Source organism: Cetorhinus maximus, chromosome 36 (genome assembly GCF_964194155.1).
Source record: "Cetorhinus maximus chromosome 36, sCetMax3.hap1.1, whole genome shotgun sequence".
NCBI classification, from domain to species: Eukaryota; Metazoa; Chordata; class Chondrichthyes; order Lamniformes; family Cetorhinidae; genus Cetorhinus; species Cetorhinus maximus.
Genome location: NC_135914.1, coordinates 7235360 through 7252728, shown reverse-complemented (window position 1 = coordinate 7252728; position 17369 = coordinate 7235360). Strand labels below are relative to the sequence as shown.

The 17369-nt window shown below is 51.0% G+C and overlaps 1 protein-coding gene across 4 annotated transcripts in view; it reads right to left on the bottom strand.

Annotated features, from left to right (window-relative positions):
- Positions 1-17369, bottom strand: part of LOC144672276 (zinc finger protein 532-like) — a 50032-nt gene that overhangs the window by 19247 nt on the left and 13416 nt on the right. For 3 of the 4 annotated variants that reach the window (XM_078534118.1, XM_078534117.1, XM_078534119.1), the window contains one exon: positions 1023-3361. In XM_078534118.1, the coding sequence (XP_078390244.1) occupies positions 1023-3344 (2322 nt within the window). In that variant the 5' untranslated portion in view covers positions 3345-3361. Of the gene's footprint in view, positions 1-1022; positions 3362-4650; positions 4675-17369 lie in introns of those variants that run through there. The other variant, XM_078534120.1, reaches the window with a different exon arrangement.

Genomic DNA, 17369 nt, shown 5'->3' with positions numbered 1-17369 from the left:
GTGCTGGGGTGAAGAGGGGTTACTGAGTGACAGTGAGGGGGAGCTGGATTAACATCAGTAGAGATACAGTCAGTAACACAGAGCGCTGAGAGGGAGTGGGATTACTGGATTAACATCAGTAGAGATACAGTCCGTTGCACAGGATGATAGCTGATTCTGTCATACTGCCTTGTTTCTGTGACTATCTGATGTAATTCTGACCCACATAGTTCTGGAATGTCCTAGGTTAATGAGAAGGTGTGGAAATGACAAGGTTCCTGTCTGCTGACCATTAAACTGTCACCCAGGGGAGGGGGTTGGTCAAGTACCTGCGCAGGGCTGTTAGGTAAAGATAGCACTGGGCTCAGGCTAGGATACCCACCCGCAGACACTCTTTGGCCCAGGCTCATTCAGGCATTATAGTCATTAGGGCCAGAGTGCCCATGGAACTAGACAGGAGTGTGAGTCACTGCTCTCTGGGGAGCTCCAGAAGGCAGACCTGAAAATTATGAAAGGGTTCAATAGGGTAGGCGTGGAACTGTTTCTCCTGGTGGGAGGGGAGAACAGGACTAGGGGGCCTTCAACATAAGACAGCCACTAATAAATACAATTGGAAATTCAGGAGGAACTTCCTTACCCAGGGAGTGGGGAGAATGTGGGACTCGCTCTCACAGTGAGTGGTCAAGGTGAGTAGCAGGGATGCACTGAGGGGGGGTGGGGAAGCTGGATAAACACGAGGGAGAAAGGAATAGAAGGATATGTTGACGGGGGTGGGGGGGGGGGGGGAGAGATGAAGAGGGGATGAGGGGAGGGCTCACGTGAAGTATAAATACCAGCATGGAGCAGAGGGGCCGGGTGGTCTGTTTCTGTGCTGAACATACAATGTGATTTAGAGGTTTGGGGGTGGAGGGAGGTTGACAAACGGTTATGTACATGGCTGCAACAGAGAGACTTCACAAACAAGAAATTCGGGGCAGGGAAGGGGCCGGAAGTCGGACATATACCCGCTCTCCCCGTGCCCCATTCCCCTCGCCCCCACTCACCTGTGCGGCAGCGTTTGGAGCCCCCACTTGAAAGTGCATGGCCAGCTCGACCTGGTCAGCGAACTGCTGGTCACACTCAGTGCAGTTGAAGTTGTCGCAGTTGATGAGGGCTGGGTCGGGGAAGAGGGGCATCACCGGCGAGCTCTGGTGTGGGGTGGAGGCCGTGTCTGCCGCCGTGCTCTTGCCCCCGGCCTTGGAGACGCCAGCCTGGCCAGAGGCGGCCGCCCCCGGCAGCACAGGGGCCACGTCGGGCTGGCCGATCATCTGGTCCAGGCTGATGGTCTTCATGACCAGGTTGGAGCACTGCATGACCAGCCCCTTGTCCTTGTGCTCCCGGGCGTGCAGCATCAGGCTGCAGCGGTTGAAGAAGACGATCCTCTTGGCGCAGTGGTTGCACGTCACGTCGATCCGCATGCTGCGGCGGTCGTAGTGCCGGGCCAGGCTCTTCTCCAGGGCGAAGGAGTCGCCGCACTCCAAACACCTGTAGCCAGAGGGGGGCAGCGTCAAGCAGCTGTCCGCCGGCGGGTTGAGGTTGGGTTTGTAGGTCGGCAACGGGTTCTTCCCGTTCAACAGCTTGTGGAAAGCCTCCACCAGGGGGGCGGCTTGGCTGCGGGGCGCGGGGGAGCCATTCGCAGCCTGGCTGGTCTTCTGGGACTGCGCCGTCAGAGCTGACTTGGTGGCCAGCTGGAGGGTGGTGGTGGTGGTGCTGGCAGGGGCGGTGGTGACATACTTGGGGGCCAGGGCCAGGGCCTTGGCTGGGGTTGCCACGGAGAGAGTCTGGGGCACCAGGTTCAGGCTGGCCAAGTGGACGCTTTTGGAGACTGGCTTCGCGCCACCCACTGCCTTAGCTGGAGCCAGCGTGGCCTTCTGGGCAATGCTGGCCGCCATTAGCATGGCCGTGCTGGCATTCTGGAAGGTGGAAGTTGGCAGGACTGTACCTTTCACGATAGTGCCGTTGCCCAACTGAAGGCTGACGATCTCGGTGCTGTCAGTGTGCGCAGGGCCAGGGGCTTGGGTCTCTTCCTTGGGTAGAAGCAGACTTCTTCCCTCCTCCTCTTCCCCTTCTTCCTCCCCCATTTCCCCTTCTTCCATTGGCTCGGTCTCGTCATCCGGCACCATTCCGTCCTCTGCGGCTCGGCTGTTCTGCAGCTCCGAGTCGGAGGAGACTCGTGTCACCGTCCTCATGATGCCCCCGCTGGAGGTTTTAATGGTCTTGATCCGCACCTTGAGGGGCCGGGAGGAACTGGTGGAGGAGGATTCCTTGCTGCTGCTGTCGTCGCCATCGTTGCTGGAGACGCTCTGAGGGCTATCGGGCTGCTTCTTAACCTGCCTGCTGAGGCTCAGTGGCGATGGAAACGCCTTTGGGCTCCCCTTGGACGTTGAGGACTCGAGGGGGCTCTGTGGCTGCATCTCAGCCGTCCCCTCGGGGGACTTCGCGTCGGCAGACACCGTCACACTTGAGTTTGGATTGGGGTCTGGCCACGGAGACACGGGAGAGATCGGGACAGAGTAGGTGCTGGGATTGTCCCTCGCCCCGTCGGGGTCCTCAGGCAGGCTGCCTTCCGGCTCGCTGCTTTGTTCCATCTCCTCCGATTCCACATCCGATTGCTTCTCCTCCTCCTCCTCCTCCTCCTCTTCCTCATCCTCTTCCGACGAGGATCTGGCTTTGCTGCTCGTCCTCCGTTGGTCCTCATCGTCCAGCGTGAATCGCTGGGAATACCTCACGGGCGACTTTTCCTCGCTGTCTTCGTCTGGCATTCTGGAATTCAAGGCCTCGGAGTCCGGTGGAATGGGGAAGAGGGGGGACTGTGGGGAGAAGCAGCTAGCCTCTTGGTCCTTCTCCTCGCTCGGCCGGTCCTCGGCCTTCATGACGTCCACGGTTTGCGGGCAGCCAGACGCATCGAAGGGAGGGAGCCCCTCTAGCTCTTTACCTCCGCGGGCTGCGCCCACTTTCGGCCGGTTCCCCGGCCAGCTGTCGCAGTTGGCGGCCGGTGGCGCCAGCTTGGGCGACCTGGGCATCGAGGCGGCCTCAAAGCCGTTGTGCAGCGGGCTGGCGTCAAAGGGGTGGGCCTCCTGGTGGTGGACGGGGGTGGGGTCACAGCGCTTGGGGCTGACGCTGTTCTTGACGATCACGCTGACCACTGGCTCATCCGGCAGTGTCACGGCAAGCTCGGCGGCTGGCGCCTTGCTGGCGGCTATGGCGGTCTGCTTCAAAGGGGCTTCCTCCTGGCCCGACTCGATGGTGTCCTGCGGGTCCAAGTCGGGGATATCAAAGGCGGCCAACAGGTCATCAAAATCAGGAGTCGTCATATCGCCCATCATAGGAAGACTAGTTAAACCTGGGGGGGGGGAAGAGAAAAAAAAAAACAAACCATTGTATATTGAGTGTCACAGGCTCTTCGACTGGGTGTGGCCTCGTAGCCCAGCCCAATCTCATTCTCCACCAACATCGACGCACGTAGGCGTTTCTCTACCAGGGTCCCTGGATGGCCTATCAGCAGCAGGTTCTCTCGGGTTGATTTTCTCCTCCCTAACCCGGTTTTGGGGGGGGGGGGGGGGGGCGGTAAAGAGAGCGGTGAAGTCGATAACTCTAACATCCCACTGGTTCAGATCAGTTTAAACACAGGCCTAAATGCAAGCCCTTCCCCTGCACTAAAAGACCACACAGGGGAGGGGGAAAGGAGAGATATAAATGAAAGGAATAAAACGTCACTGTTTTAACTTCAATAATGGTTGACATTCGTACCAGGAGCAAACAGTGTAACTCAATCTTAAATTGGTTAGGATAGGTAAAATAAAACCATCTGTTTATGCTGGTGTGTTGTCAAGGTGCCCAGAGATGCTCAACAGAATTGCTTTCACCCTCGCTGGTTCCCTGCGGTCTTACTCCTAGCAGATGAGATAGAAATCAGGGGGTGGAGATGGGTTCGGAGTAGGCTGCTTCCCTGGCAGCCTCACAGCGGCCAGCATTTGCATACTCGTACAGCAGCCTTTAAAATAATTAGCAAAGGGAGAAGGGGAGGTTGGGGAGAACTTAAAAAGCAAACACGATGAGCTGTTACGATCCGGAACGCGCTGCTCGAAAGGGCGGAGGAAGCAGGTTCAAGAATAACTTTCAAGCAGATAAATACTCGAAGGGGATAAATCAGCAGAGCTATTGGGGGGGGGAGACGATGAGGTGGGGGTGGGTGTGGGTGTTTTTTTTTAAAAAAAGAGCTAGCTGAATGGACTCCTTCTGTGCCACGTAGCATCGTAGGATCAATTTACAACTGCCTTCATCCTGGGTGGGTCACCCGTGCAGGCGCAAACACACAGTCGGAGCTGCACGGGGAACTGTCGGATCCAGGAAATCTTCCAAGGATAAAAAGGGTTGCCTGGCTCGTCTGCGTGAAAGACTGCAGGGGTCACTGGCAGCCTTTGCGTTAAGCTGCCATGGGGGATAATACACGCCCAGTTATCAGTTACTCAACTCTCTCAATTCATCAGGACGTGCCACATCATACATAGCACTGCACTTGCGGCAGGACCTGCTGGATAAAACTGGAACAAAGCTGTCGACAAGCATGACTCTGGCCAGTTGTCCAGTTTGTTCTCCCCCACCCACTCCCCAGGGATAAAGACAAATCACCCGGCAGCCACAGACCAGGCTCCGAGACCCTCGTCACATACGCCCACCGCCTGCCTCTGCCGACAATCGGCTGTGTGAGGTCCTAGAGGGGCAAGGAGAATGGGGAGGGAATAATCTTGAGACGCTAAACCAGCATTCAAAGGTTTAGCATTGAGTCTCTGCTGATTCAAGTCTGTGTGAGGTCTGGTCAGACAAAATTATGCAAAGGTTAATGACAAACAGAGCATCAATGGCTGAGCCACTGGGAAGTGTGCAGGTTGAGCAGGCCAATGTTGGCGTTACAAAGGTGAGAATAATAAAGGAGATTTGGGGCTCAAAGGCTGCCTGATTTTATTCCCAAAGGCCAAGGATACAGGGCAAATCGACTGCAGATAGGTGACAGAAGTACAGGCGTCTGTCTCTCCCTCATGACAGGAGCTTTCTCCCATTCAGCATCCTCTCAGGGATGGAGCCGGAATCAGCACCGTCCTCCCACTCAGCGGTTGGTGCAGTGGGCCTTGCAGGATGGTCAGTCCAGGCAGAACGGGGTCTGTTTACAGCAGCATTGGATTAGAGGCGAACTGTTTATAAAACAACGAAAAGGGCTGCATAGCGTCCCGAGTGATGGGTTACTGCTGTTTAACAGATTGGCAAGGACCAGGGGGCAAGGGTTTAAACCGACCAGGCATGGGGTGATTTTTCATTTCCCACAAGAGTAGTGAATCTCTGGAGTATACTGCTGGCTGGTGCGATGGGTGCTGACTCTTTGTTCACCTTCAAGAGGGAGTTGGGCTGCTCCCTGACTTGGAGCAGAGACGTATGGCATAGAATGTCAATGTGCTTATAGATAACACTCAGTCCGTGTGCTGTCCTGGACGGATGTCTACCCACTGGGCAGTGGAGGAGAGGAATTACTCAGAGTAGATTTACCTGGGGTTTCTGTGTTCTTCCAAGAATTTACATGACTGAGAGGGGTGTGGGGAAAAAAAGTGGGTAAGGTGGTGACTAATCATAATACAGTGCGTGTCCGGGGAGGCTCAATGGGCTAAGCTGTTCTTTTCCCGTGCATCATTTCTGTATGTTCATAGGAATCGGTTTAATTTGCTTCCACTGTGAATCACTGCCCGTGAAATGTAATTAAAGGCAGTCATTTCACCAGCATCCTCTCCATCCCAACACACAGGGACAGGTGTACTCCGAGATGTGGTCTTCTGGTCAAGCTGCTATTCACTGCCTGCAGATTTTTACCTTGGAATCACTATGATTAGTAACCTCAGAACAAGTCCTGCAGAGCTGGTGTCACCAACAGTCTACACCCCCCACCCCACCACCAAGAAAGGTGAGGTTCATTAATCAAGTTCAGGCAGCACTCTATCTCAGGCCTTGATAAAAACACACCATTTTAACCTACTGTGCCACACAGTCTCAGAAGCCAGCTGTTCCTTGTTCCCCACTCCCCTGTCTCTGATTCAGCCAAGCAGTTCGCATTATACCTTCCATTTTTTCAAATGACCTAGAACACTGTGTAACTAATAAATCAAACCCAGTTTAACAACTTGGCCATTAATTAATTCTGGTCTTCACCCTTCCAGCGCTCACTGCCTCATCGATGAGCCAAAGTCTTAAAAGCTGATTGAGTAAAAGATCCCCTTCTTCGCACCTTCCAATCTCTGCCACTTACAGCACAATGCAGGTCCAGTTTGTTCATGGCTCCCTGGCTGATAAGAGAGACCCTAACCTTGTCTGTAGTACCACACGCACACGCAGACACACGCACAGTAGTTCCTGGGTCACAGCCTAACTTCCAGGACTTGAGCATGTGATCTTGGGGTAATGCTCCTTCAGGTAGGATATTAACCCGGGTCTGTGCAGGTGGCCATTACACTGGAGCAGGGAAGCGTTGGGATTCTGATTGGATGAGACAAATGGGCGGATGTGCCTTTTCTATCTTGCCGCACTGTTAGATTGAGGCACCGCTCAGTTGTCTGTCTTTTTAAGGCAGAGGCCCCACCCTTTCCCCCGCCTCTCAAATAAACCCGAGGCCCCGCCTGCCCTCCCAGGTGAGCATAAAAGACCCCATGGCCACTATTTCTAACAGTGACACGGGAGCTCTACTTGATATGCTGGCACAATATTTCTCCTTCAGTCAGAACAAAAGTGCAGAAGGAAGTAACAAAAGGTTCGCGTGAACAAACTTCCAGTGCCATCAATAAAATCTCTCAACAGCTTGGGAACAAAAGGCTCAATTAAAACCCAGATTGGAAAAACAAGAGTCCAGACAGGAGATTACAACTCTACTGAGCTCTTGAAGTTAAACAAAATTACCACCCCTACAGACAGCCTCAGGTTCAATGTACTCTCATTCCCCCTACCATAGTGTTTTGTCAATTTATTGTATTAATATTACTCTTCTGAGGTTGGGACAGTGTAAAGGGAGCTTTACTCTGTATCTAACCCCGTGCTGTACCTGCCCTGGGAGTGTTTGATGGGGACAGTGTAGAGGGAGCTTTACTCTGTATCTAACCCGGTGCTGTACCTGTCCTGGGAGTGTTAGATGGGGACAGTGTAGAGGGAGCTTTACTCTGTATCTAACCCCGTGCTGTACCTGTCCTGGGAGTGTTTGATGGGGACAGTGTAGAGGGAGCTTTACTCTGTATCTAACCCGGTGCTGTACCTGTCCTGGGACTGTTTGATGGGGACAGTGTAAAGGGAGCTTTACTCTGTACCTAACCCCGTGCTGTACCTGTCCTGGGAGCGTTTGATGGGGACAGTGTAAAGGGAGCTTTACTCTGTATCTAACCCCGTGTTGTACCTGCCCTGGGAGTGTTTGATGGGGACAGTGTAGAGGGAGCTTTACTCAGTATCTAACCCCGTGCTGTAGCTGTCCTGGGAGTGTTTGATGGGGACAGTGGAGAGGGAGCTTTACTCCGTAGCTAGGAGTGTTTTGTGCAGACACTGGGTGCAGAAATCCAGTCAGTGAAAAATTTGAGATTTGCTGGGAAGCCAAGGGTCCAAAAAACTTTTGTGTGATCAGTAATTATCAGGTTCTAAAATGATTTGGGATTTTGAAAGATTGTATGAAAACCACAAGTTGAAACACTTTGCTGATACTCCACCGGATCAATAGAACTACTGTCAGTTCAGAAACCAGACTCAATTAAAACTCAAGGCCTTCTGCACCTATTCCAGAACTGCACAGCTTAATTTCTTTCAAAGCTGCCTGACTGATAAAAGGCTGCAACGGACCCCTGCAGTAAGTGAAGGAGCCGTCAGCAAAGTGGTGATCAGGGCAGCGGTTACCAGGCGCTGGAGGTTTCAGGGCGACACTTGTGTTTGTGTGACCACCACAGGAATGCGAACGTCACGTGGATGGCCGAGACTACGCTCGACTGTACAGCCCCTGTAGAGTGCCTGTATGAGAGCTTCTCATACAGGACTGGCTGCACTTCATACCTTGCGTGCATTACTTCCTGGTCCCAGCAGACGCAGCTTAAGAGAAAGTGGAGGGCAGCGAAGGGGACAACGTTGAAGAATTTCCCCTCAGCAAACCAGTGATAAAATTATTCCCCCCATCCCATCCCACCCCACCCTCTCTCCGCTCCTGTCCAAGTCTTACTCACTCTTTATAATATCCATCTCTAGTCTCGGGGTGACGCAGGAGATTCTACTCCGAGTGTTTATTCCTTGTCATTCAGACGAGGCACAGACTTCACACTGCACTTCCTCCTTGCTTAGTGCTGCCTGACAGTTTCCTCACACCCCCACACTTATCCAGAAACTGGCTTTGCAGCCTCTGACATCATTTATCCTGGCAGCAATCGCCTTTTAATTTTTTTCCCCCCCTACCCTCTCCCTCCTCGCATTTGCAGGTATAATATTCCAAACAGCAGGAGCAAAATGCCGGTGGAAGCAGGGGAGAGGAGCTCAGGAGCTCCTGAGGGCGATGTCTGCACAAAGGAAGTTGCCTCTCACCTAACGTTAATTGCAGCGAAGGAGCAATCGGGTGTGTTTGGCTATTAAAAAGGGCACTGCAACCAATCACAACGTTCCCTACAGCTTGGTTTGTAAGGAGAGGAGGGAGCAAAAACAATTAGTAAGGATTCACGCTCCTGAGAGCTATGCAGTGACACTTGCTGGAAGGTGCCTCAGTCATGGACTCAGCTGGTGACACACCACACCTCTGGCTGAGCACGAATAATGATCACTTGAGTGAGGTCAGCCCAGGTCACTGAAGTTCCCAGGTCACCTTGTCTGGATAACTCCTTGCATGGCTCAGTGTCACACTTTTCACTGATGCACGCTCCTGTGGGATGTTAAAGGCGCCGCACAAGCGCAGCTGTATCCCGGGAATGAGTCATCGCTTTCAGGGGAGGTTGTAACTGGAGATAGGGATGTAAACCTGGTCCTGGTTGGAGGGCGGGGGGCAGAAAGGGAAAACACTAGCTGGGAGTGAGTACGAGGTTGTAATTCAACCTGATGATTCACAGCACGCCACCAGCTCGAATCAATGTCAATTATAACGACAGGTAAACGTCACACATTTCAGAGCCGATCAATTAGAGAAATAGCCCAAGGTTGGGGGATTTGGGATGGGGGTGGGAACGTGGAGAAATAAAAGAGAGGATGGGATTTAGATGGCGAGGAGGAGTCATTAGGAGAGGCAGAGAAGGTCGAACAGTTGGATTCTGCACTCATCCAATTCAGTCTCTTGCACATCCCCCTATTTCCGTTGTTGCGCCACTGGCGGCCGTGCCTTCAGCTGCCTGGAACCTGAAGTCTGGAATTCACTCCCTAAACCTCTCCACCCCTCCCTCTCTCTCTCCCCTCCTTTAAGATACCCCTTAAAGCTGATCTCTTCGACTGAGCTTTTGGTCACCTGTCCAAACAGCTCCTTACGTAGCTCGGTGTGATGCTCCTGAGACACATCTCGGGGCGTTTTTCCAGGCTAAAGGCGCTACATAAATGCAAGCTGTTGTGGTTTTGAGGCGGCTTTGGGAGAGCTGAATTAAAAAGGGCCTTTCTTTCAGGAGAGAATTCCAGAGCATGGGATGTGGACTGTCTGGGGACGGAAGAGTGGGGAAAGACAGGCCCGCGATCCAGATTGAGGGAGAGGATGTGAGCTGGGATCCGGCCCAAAAGCAGTTGCAAAAGTGGAGTCTTCCAACGAAGACAAGGGATTTTGAGATCGAGAAGCCTGCGATGATGGGAAAGCAGTTACGGGAGTGTGTGAAGTTCAAGAAACTTGATTACCCTGAGAGTGGTGGGAATATGGAGCTCGCTGCCATGTGAGCTCGATGAGGAGCAAAGGAGTAGAAGGACATGTTGAGAGGGTGAAATGTTGATCCCTGGAAGAAGGCCCCAGCGGAGGATAAAAACTGGCAGTCAGGCCGAAGACACAACCACTGTCAGACGAAATAGTCAGTATACAGCTGCCTTTTTCAAAATGAGATACACGGTTTTTCAGTTACAATTAAATCAATGTCTGCTGTCATACAAAAAAAAATGACAAGTACAGGCATGTCGGGTTCCAGTGTAACTGGGGAAAAACGCATGATGTCAAAGCAATATTTTTCATGGTCCCACATGTACCTAAACATCCAAACGTACATTCAATAAAACAAACCGAAGACAGTAGTGCGAGGAATGAAACAAAACAATCACATCTAGATAGGGACTGTGCTGCCAAGTCTTTCAGATTCCTACACAGGAATCGAGCCTGCTCCAGCGTTTCAGCGGCAGGGTGGTGAGGTGAAGACAGCGACGGGCAGTGGACCCACAGGTTAAGGTGCCAACCTTTGCCGTCACAGTCAGTGAGGTGAAACGAGGGATGAGCTCCTTTGGCGTGCCTTGCGAAACCTGGTCCCCATCTCCTCCTTGCGGGAAGGCTGCCATGGGGAAGAGATCTCGACGGAATCTGAACCTTTGCACGCATGTTTGACAGCCTACTTTCAACTGCGTCACAATCTTCCTTTCATGCTGGGGCCTGGGCTGAGCTATCTGCAGCTCTCAGCCTTGTGGCCATCCAGTAAAAGATAGCTAAAGATTGAAAGATTGTCTCCGCAGCTGTGCTATCCGTTGACTCACCTTCCGAAGCATTAAAGGGTGCAGTTATCAGAACCAGTTTTCTCACTTCAACTTATTTATCTGTAGTTACATCTCTTCTTAGAGTCATACAGCACAGGAGGAGACTATTCAGCCTGTCATGCCTGCTCTAGCTCTTTAAAAGAGCTATCCATTTAGACCCCACTCCCCCTGGTCTTTCCCTGCAGCTTTATCCAATTACCTTTTGCAAGTTATTATTGAAACTGCTTTTCATTTCTAACTATCCACACTCTGCTGTGAAAACCATGAGAGAATACTCATTTATTACTCCACTATTCCTTCATCCTCTACAGGATATTCCTATGTCATCAACCATAACCTTTCTTCAACCAGTTTTGGATTTGTGCAAGCAATCCCTTCCCATTTCTCTGTCTGTTTTCAGACCCTCAATCTCTCAACCGCCCCAACTCCTTTTTAGCTTCCCCTCTTTATTCCACTTTATCTTACTGGCTGGAGACATGTCACACGCCTCCTGGAAGTCTCACTTCAGTTTTCATTTCTCTACTCATACGAAGGAACCCCCAGTTTACACTGCACGACCATTTCTTCCCGTGGGAATAAGTCCAGTCTATACTCTAACCACCACTTGTTTGATCACTTCCTAGTGTTTGTAGGACATAGAATTAAATAGTGTTCCCAGCACAGAAACGGGCTATTCGGCCCCTCTGCTCCATGCTGGCGTTTACGCTCCACACAAGCCTCCTCCCACTCCGTGTTCACCCGATCAGCATATCCTTCTATTCCTTTCTCCCTCGTGTGTTTATCCAGCTTCCCCCTTCAATGCATCTGCGCTATTCACCTCGATCACTCCCTATGGTAGCGAGTCCCACATTCTCCCCAGTCTCTGGGTAAAGAAGTTTCTCCTGAATTCCTGGTTGGATGTGTTAGTGACCGTCTTATATTGACGGCCCCTAGCTCTGGTCTCCCCCACAACTGGGGGCATCGTATAAAAGATCAAACCTAATTAAGTTATGATTCCTATTTCCAGAATGTTTTGCAACCCTCATCCCAACTCAGCCGTGGCTCAGTGAGCAGCACCCTCATTTTGAAGTCAGAAGGCTTTGGGCTCAAGTTCCACTTGAGAGACTTGAGCACATTATTCAAGCTGACACTCCCGGTGAAGTACTAAGGGAGTGCTGCACTATCCAAGATGCCGTCTCATAGATGAGACTTAAATTGATGGTTGTCTGCCCCCTTGTGTTTAAATAACTGCATAGGATTGTTTCCAAGAGCGGGGAAGTTCTCTACTCTGTTCTGGTCAATATTTATCACTCAGTTGAAATCAGGAGGAGCCTGATGTGCTCCGAATGGCTGCCGTTTTACCCTACATTACAACTTGACTTAGCTTCATAAGGTACTTCATTGGTTGTAAAGTGCATTGATACAGAGATCATGAAAGGTGCTTATAGAAATGCAAGTCTCCCTTTAATTTCCTAGATTATAGACCCAGCACCTCCCAGCCAGGAGGACCCCCAAAATGGCCTTAAAGGTACAGACCAGGTAAACACAGCTCCGTACTAATTATACATCATCATGAATGGGGCAGAAGGGTTGCTGACGGAGGTGGGGGATGGTCCCGACAGCTACTTGCCAATTCCCCAGAAAGAAAGCAAACTATCCAGCCTGTCTGAATTAACAGCAAACACAACCAATGTTATGATCACACCCCCCCCACCACCACCACCATTGGTATCAGCAACCCTAGGCTGCTTGTGGGCATCATGAGTTTGATCTCTATTCAGCGACCACCAACCGCCCTACCGTCTAGAAAGTGGTCATGTGTTGACACAAGCTTCTGATAGGGTTTGGATAGAGTAAACAAGGAGGAACTGTTTCCACTGGCAGGAGGGTCAGTAACCAGAGGGACACAGATTGAGGAGAATCAGTAAAAGAACAAGAGACGAGATAAGGAGATTTTCTGTTTTTACACAAGGTTGTTGTGATCTGGAACGCACTGCCTGAAAGGACGGAGGGAGCAAATTCAAGAGGAACTTTCAAAGGGGAATTGGATAAATCCTTGTGAAGGAAGGAAAACTGTACATGTCCATGGAAAAGGCAGAGTCAGTGGACTTAACTGGATAGCTCTTTCAAAGAGTCAGTACAGGCACAATGGGTTGAATGGCCTCCTGTGCTGCATTATTCTTTGATTCATTACTTGCACAGGTTAAACGAGGCGTAATGGAATATCTAAACCAAATGGAGTGGCATCTCAGAGGCTGACAGGAATTGGATTCAGGCTCGCCTGGCAATCTTAGCTGAGCTACTGGGAAAGGTATGGGAAAGGAAACGCAGCAACGGACGGGTTAGGCAGGGCCGTTCCTGCAGGACTATGGGGGAAGAAAGCGAGGAGTGAGGGACGGAGGGTGGGATTAATCAGATCGCTCTTTCACACGGCTGGCAGAAGTGCACTGGTTCGAATGGCCTCCTTCTGTGCTGTATTATTCTAAGTTCGGCCTCAATAACTTCCAACACTCCATTGACGACCTACACAAACCCCACACCCTTCCATGTGCACACCCCGTCAGCTCATATGTGAGCCCCCACCTTTGGCAATGCCAGGCCCCTGGCTGCACCATTATCATCACGAGCACTGGAGTATTCAGAAATTAGACTGTCACCCCTCACAGCGACAGAATGACCGCTTTGCAAGGTTACAGAAACTAATTGAGAAAGGTTTTACTCAGGCTCCCGCCACCACGGACCCAGGATTCAAAAAACACATCTGGTCGGAGGGAAGGTCACTCAGCAGGGACCTGACTGAAGAAGGTTTCACTTGCTTCGGGGGGGTGGGGGCAGAGGCGGGTGGGGGCACAGAGACAGATCAAAAGCATGACAAGTCACGTCTAGGAACACGTTTCACAAACTCTGTAACCCAGCGGCACAGGCTCTAGGAGCAGACTGTGTCTAAGAGCGAGGGGCGAGGAGGAAGCAAGGGGGAGCATATGAAGGAGAATCCTGGTGAACAATTCAAGAGCTGGCTGGGAAAGGAAGCTTAAAAATAAAATTCCAAAATGTCCTCGTTCACCATCTGCAAATACGCAGCATTCACACAGCAGTTTAATACTTTCTGCAGCACTGTCAGCGTTACCTGCCTTGCACTGTACTCTCCAGGCTGATCGATAGGAGGTTTTTTTCTCTAAATCATGCTGTTGCGTTAATAGAAGTGTGTTAAGAAACACAGGAAACACAAGCTTACATGTTGCACAGTCACGAGCAGCATATTTTTAGACAGTTAGCAAAGTAGTTTTGGCACGTTTTGTTCGTTTTCAAACCGGTTCCCCTTTTCAGGTGTCTTTTGCTGGAATAAAAAAAACCCCCTTCGCCAATCAGTACCCTTAATATGATTTTATGCTCGGTTCTTCCTTCAGATTGGGCTGATGCACTTGCACCATTCAAACTTTGCTCCTTGCAGTTTGCAGGGTCTATCAAACACACACACACAATCGAGGCCTCATACTCAGCTGGGCCTGCAGCAGGCCATACAGGTCCAACACCCGAGGACAAGGCAAAGGGTGGCAGCTGGTCAAATCCCTACAGATGCCTAGTCTTTCCCCCAGGTGTCCATGTTAGAAAATACAGCTGGTCAACCTGAGACTGCAGCACCAACTAACGCAGGATTTCCCCACAGGACAGCAGTGACTACACGTCACGAGGACTTCACTGGCTGCAAAAGCGCCTTGGGACAGCGGAGGTTGTGAAATGCACTTTAGAGATGCAAGTTTCCCTCTCCCTTCCCAGCCTTTCACAACCTCAAGACATCCCAAAGTACTTTATATCTCATGAAGCACTTCTGAAGTGTGGTCACTGTTGTAGCATTGAAAAGTGGCAGACATTTTGCGCACAGCAAGGTCCCACAAACAGCAATGTGATAATGACCCAGATCATGTGTTTCTTTTTTAAGTGGTGCTAATTAAGGGATAAATATTGGCCATCGGACACCAGGTAGAACTCACCCTCGCCCCACTCTTCTCCAGGATGTCATGGGATCTCTTATGTCCAGGTGAGAGGGCAGACAGGATCTTGGTTTAACATCTCATCTGTGAAGATGCAGGGAGGTGAGGGGCCAGGCCGTGGAGTTGGAAAACTAGAATCTTTTCAGTCATGGGACATCACTGCAGGAGTTCCTCAGGGTAGGACTTGACCCAACCATCTTCAGCTGCTTCGTCAATGAACTTCCCTCTATCATAAGGTCAGAAGTGGGGATGTTCGCTGATGATTGCACAATGTTCAGCACCATTCGTGGCTCTTCAGATACAGAAGCAATCTGTGCACATCTGCAGCAAGACCTGGACAACATCCAGGCTTAGTGGCAAGTAACATTTGTGCCACACAAGTGCCAGGCAATGATCATCTCCAACGAGAATCTAACCATCACCCCCTGACATTCAATGGCATTATCATCACTGAATCCCCAACTATCAACATCCTGCAGGTTACCATTGACCAGAAACTGAACTGGACTAGCCATATATGTACTGTGGATAGAAGAGCATGGCAGAGGCTAGGAGCCCTGCGGCGAGTAACTCACCATCTGACTCCCTAAAGCCTGTTCACCATCTGCATGGCATAAGTCAGGAGCATGATGGAATACTCCCCACTTACCTGGATGAGTGCAGCTCCAATAACACTCAGGAAGCTCAACACCATCCAGGACAAAGCAGCCTGCTTGATTGGCATCCCATCCACCACCTTCAACATCCACTCCCTCCACCACCAACGCACAGTGGCAGCAGTGTGCACCATCTACAAGATGCATTGCAGCAACTCACCAAGGCTCCTTCAACAGCTGCTTTCAAACCGGCAACCTCCACCATCGAGAAGGACAAGGGCAGCGGATGCATGGGAACACCGCCACCTGCAAGCTCCCTCCAAGTCACTCACCATCCTGATTTCAAAATATATCAGCCGTTCCTTCACTGTCGCTGGGTCAAAATCCTGGAATACCCTCCCTAACAGCACTATGGATGTTAGCAGTTCAAGGAGGCAGCTCACCACCACCTTCTCCAGGGGCACTTAGGGATGGGCAATAAATGCTGGCCCGGCCAGCAACGACCACGTCCCGTGAAAGAATAAATAAAAAAACTAGAAGGGAGAGGAACGTTTAGAAGAAAGCTAACCCTGGTTATTTTTTTTAAAAAGCTGAAAGGCAAGGCAAGAGCACAAGGGACAGAGCAAACACTGCAAAGCCCAAGGCTGCAGCTTTGAAATCAAACTGGAACATGTGAAGGTTCAAGACTTCAAAAACATTCCACAGAAAGCTGCACATCAACCAAAACAATAATTAACTTTAACCCACTGAGCACCTAGCTCAACAATCGCTCGATTAGGTAGCATGCACCAGCAGTCCTTAGTCCTTCCTGTTGTCAGCCAGGGTCTCGGTGGGTAGCACCCGTGCCTCTTACAGAAGGTCACAAGTTCAAGTCCCACTCCAAAGGCCTGAGCCCACAATTCAGGGTCCGGCACGAGGAAGTACTGCATTGTTGGACCTCTGGATGAGGATTTAAACTAAGGCACTGTCCAGGTGAATGCTAATCGTCTCGAGGCCCCTATTGGAGCAAGGGGTTTTCCCGTGGTCCTGGCTCTAAGATTCCTCCCTTAGCCACTGCTGCCATAAAAAAAAACAGATCGAGTGGGCATCAACAATGTCTGCGGGATCTTGCTGTGCTCATAATGGTTGCTGCGCTTCAAGCCAATCCATTGGCCGTGAAGTGATCTGGTACATCCTGAAGATGTGATAGGACGCTGTGTAAAAAGCATTCCCACTCTGGTGATCTGAGAATACAGCAACACTGTTCATTGAACCCCGCTACTTTGGGAAGGGACACGGGAAAGTCCAGTTCTGCCACCCTAAAAGGGTACATATGGCCGGGGGGGGGGGGGGGGGGGGGGGAGTGACCCAAGAAAGAGGCTTGAAACAACAACAACAAAAAAATCACTGCCTCATGTGTCCACAAATGCAACATCAACCAGCCCAAGCATGCACTGAACAGCAAACGTCCCTGCCCAACAAGGAAAGCATCTCTAACCAGCACAGAGCTGGCTGCTGTCTGTCTGTCTGTGGGGACCTCTGATAATTCCCTCAACCTGCAGTTCTGTGCCAGTAAACAAATGACATCGAGTTGAAGGGACGGCAATCTTACATAGATTACATGGGATTTTAGAGTCTGGAACAGGCCATTCAGCCCAACTGGTCCCTGCTGGCGGTGATGCCTCACACGAGATAGCATCATCCCAGGGGCCCCACAGAACAAGGGGCCTGTGCTACCCCAGAGGTCAGTCACGATCACACGTCATGGTGATGCTGTTACATCAGGGCAGGATATACAGTGGTGGTTTCCAGGTCAGGCTTAGCGGGGGGCAATTTGACTGTTGTGTCAAACGGGGTGACATTTTAAAACACTGGCTTACAACTCTCAACTTTTCTTTCCATTAACTATATGATTTCCCATGCGGAATAGCCAGCAGAGTCCGGCAGGGTATGGAAGGGGGTGTGCCGTGCAGCACAAAGCGGGATCGGACAGCGAAGGGTTAAAAACCAATCACTTCGCCAGTGGTTTCGGGGTTTTTGGGGGCCGGGGGGGGGGGAAGAATGATAACAGCAGCACCTTAACTGCCTTTCACAATTTACAGAAGCAAAC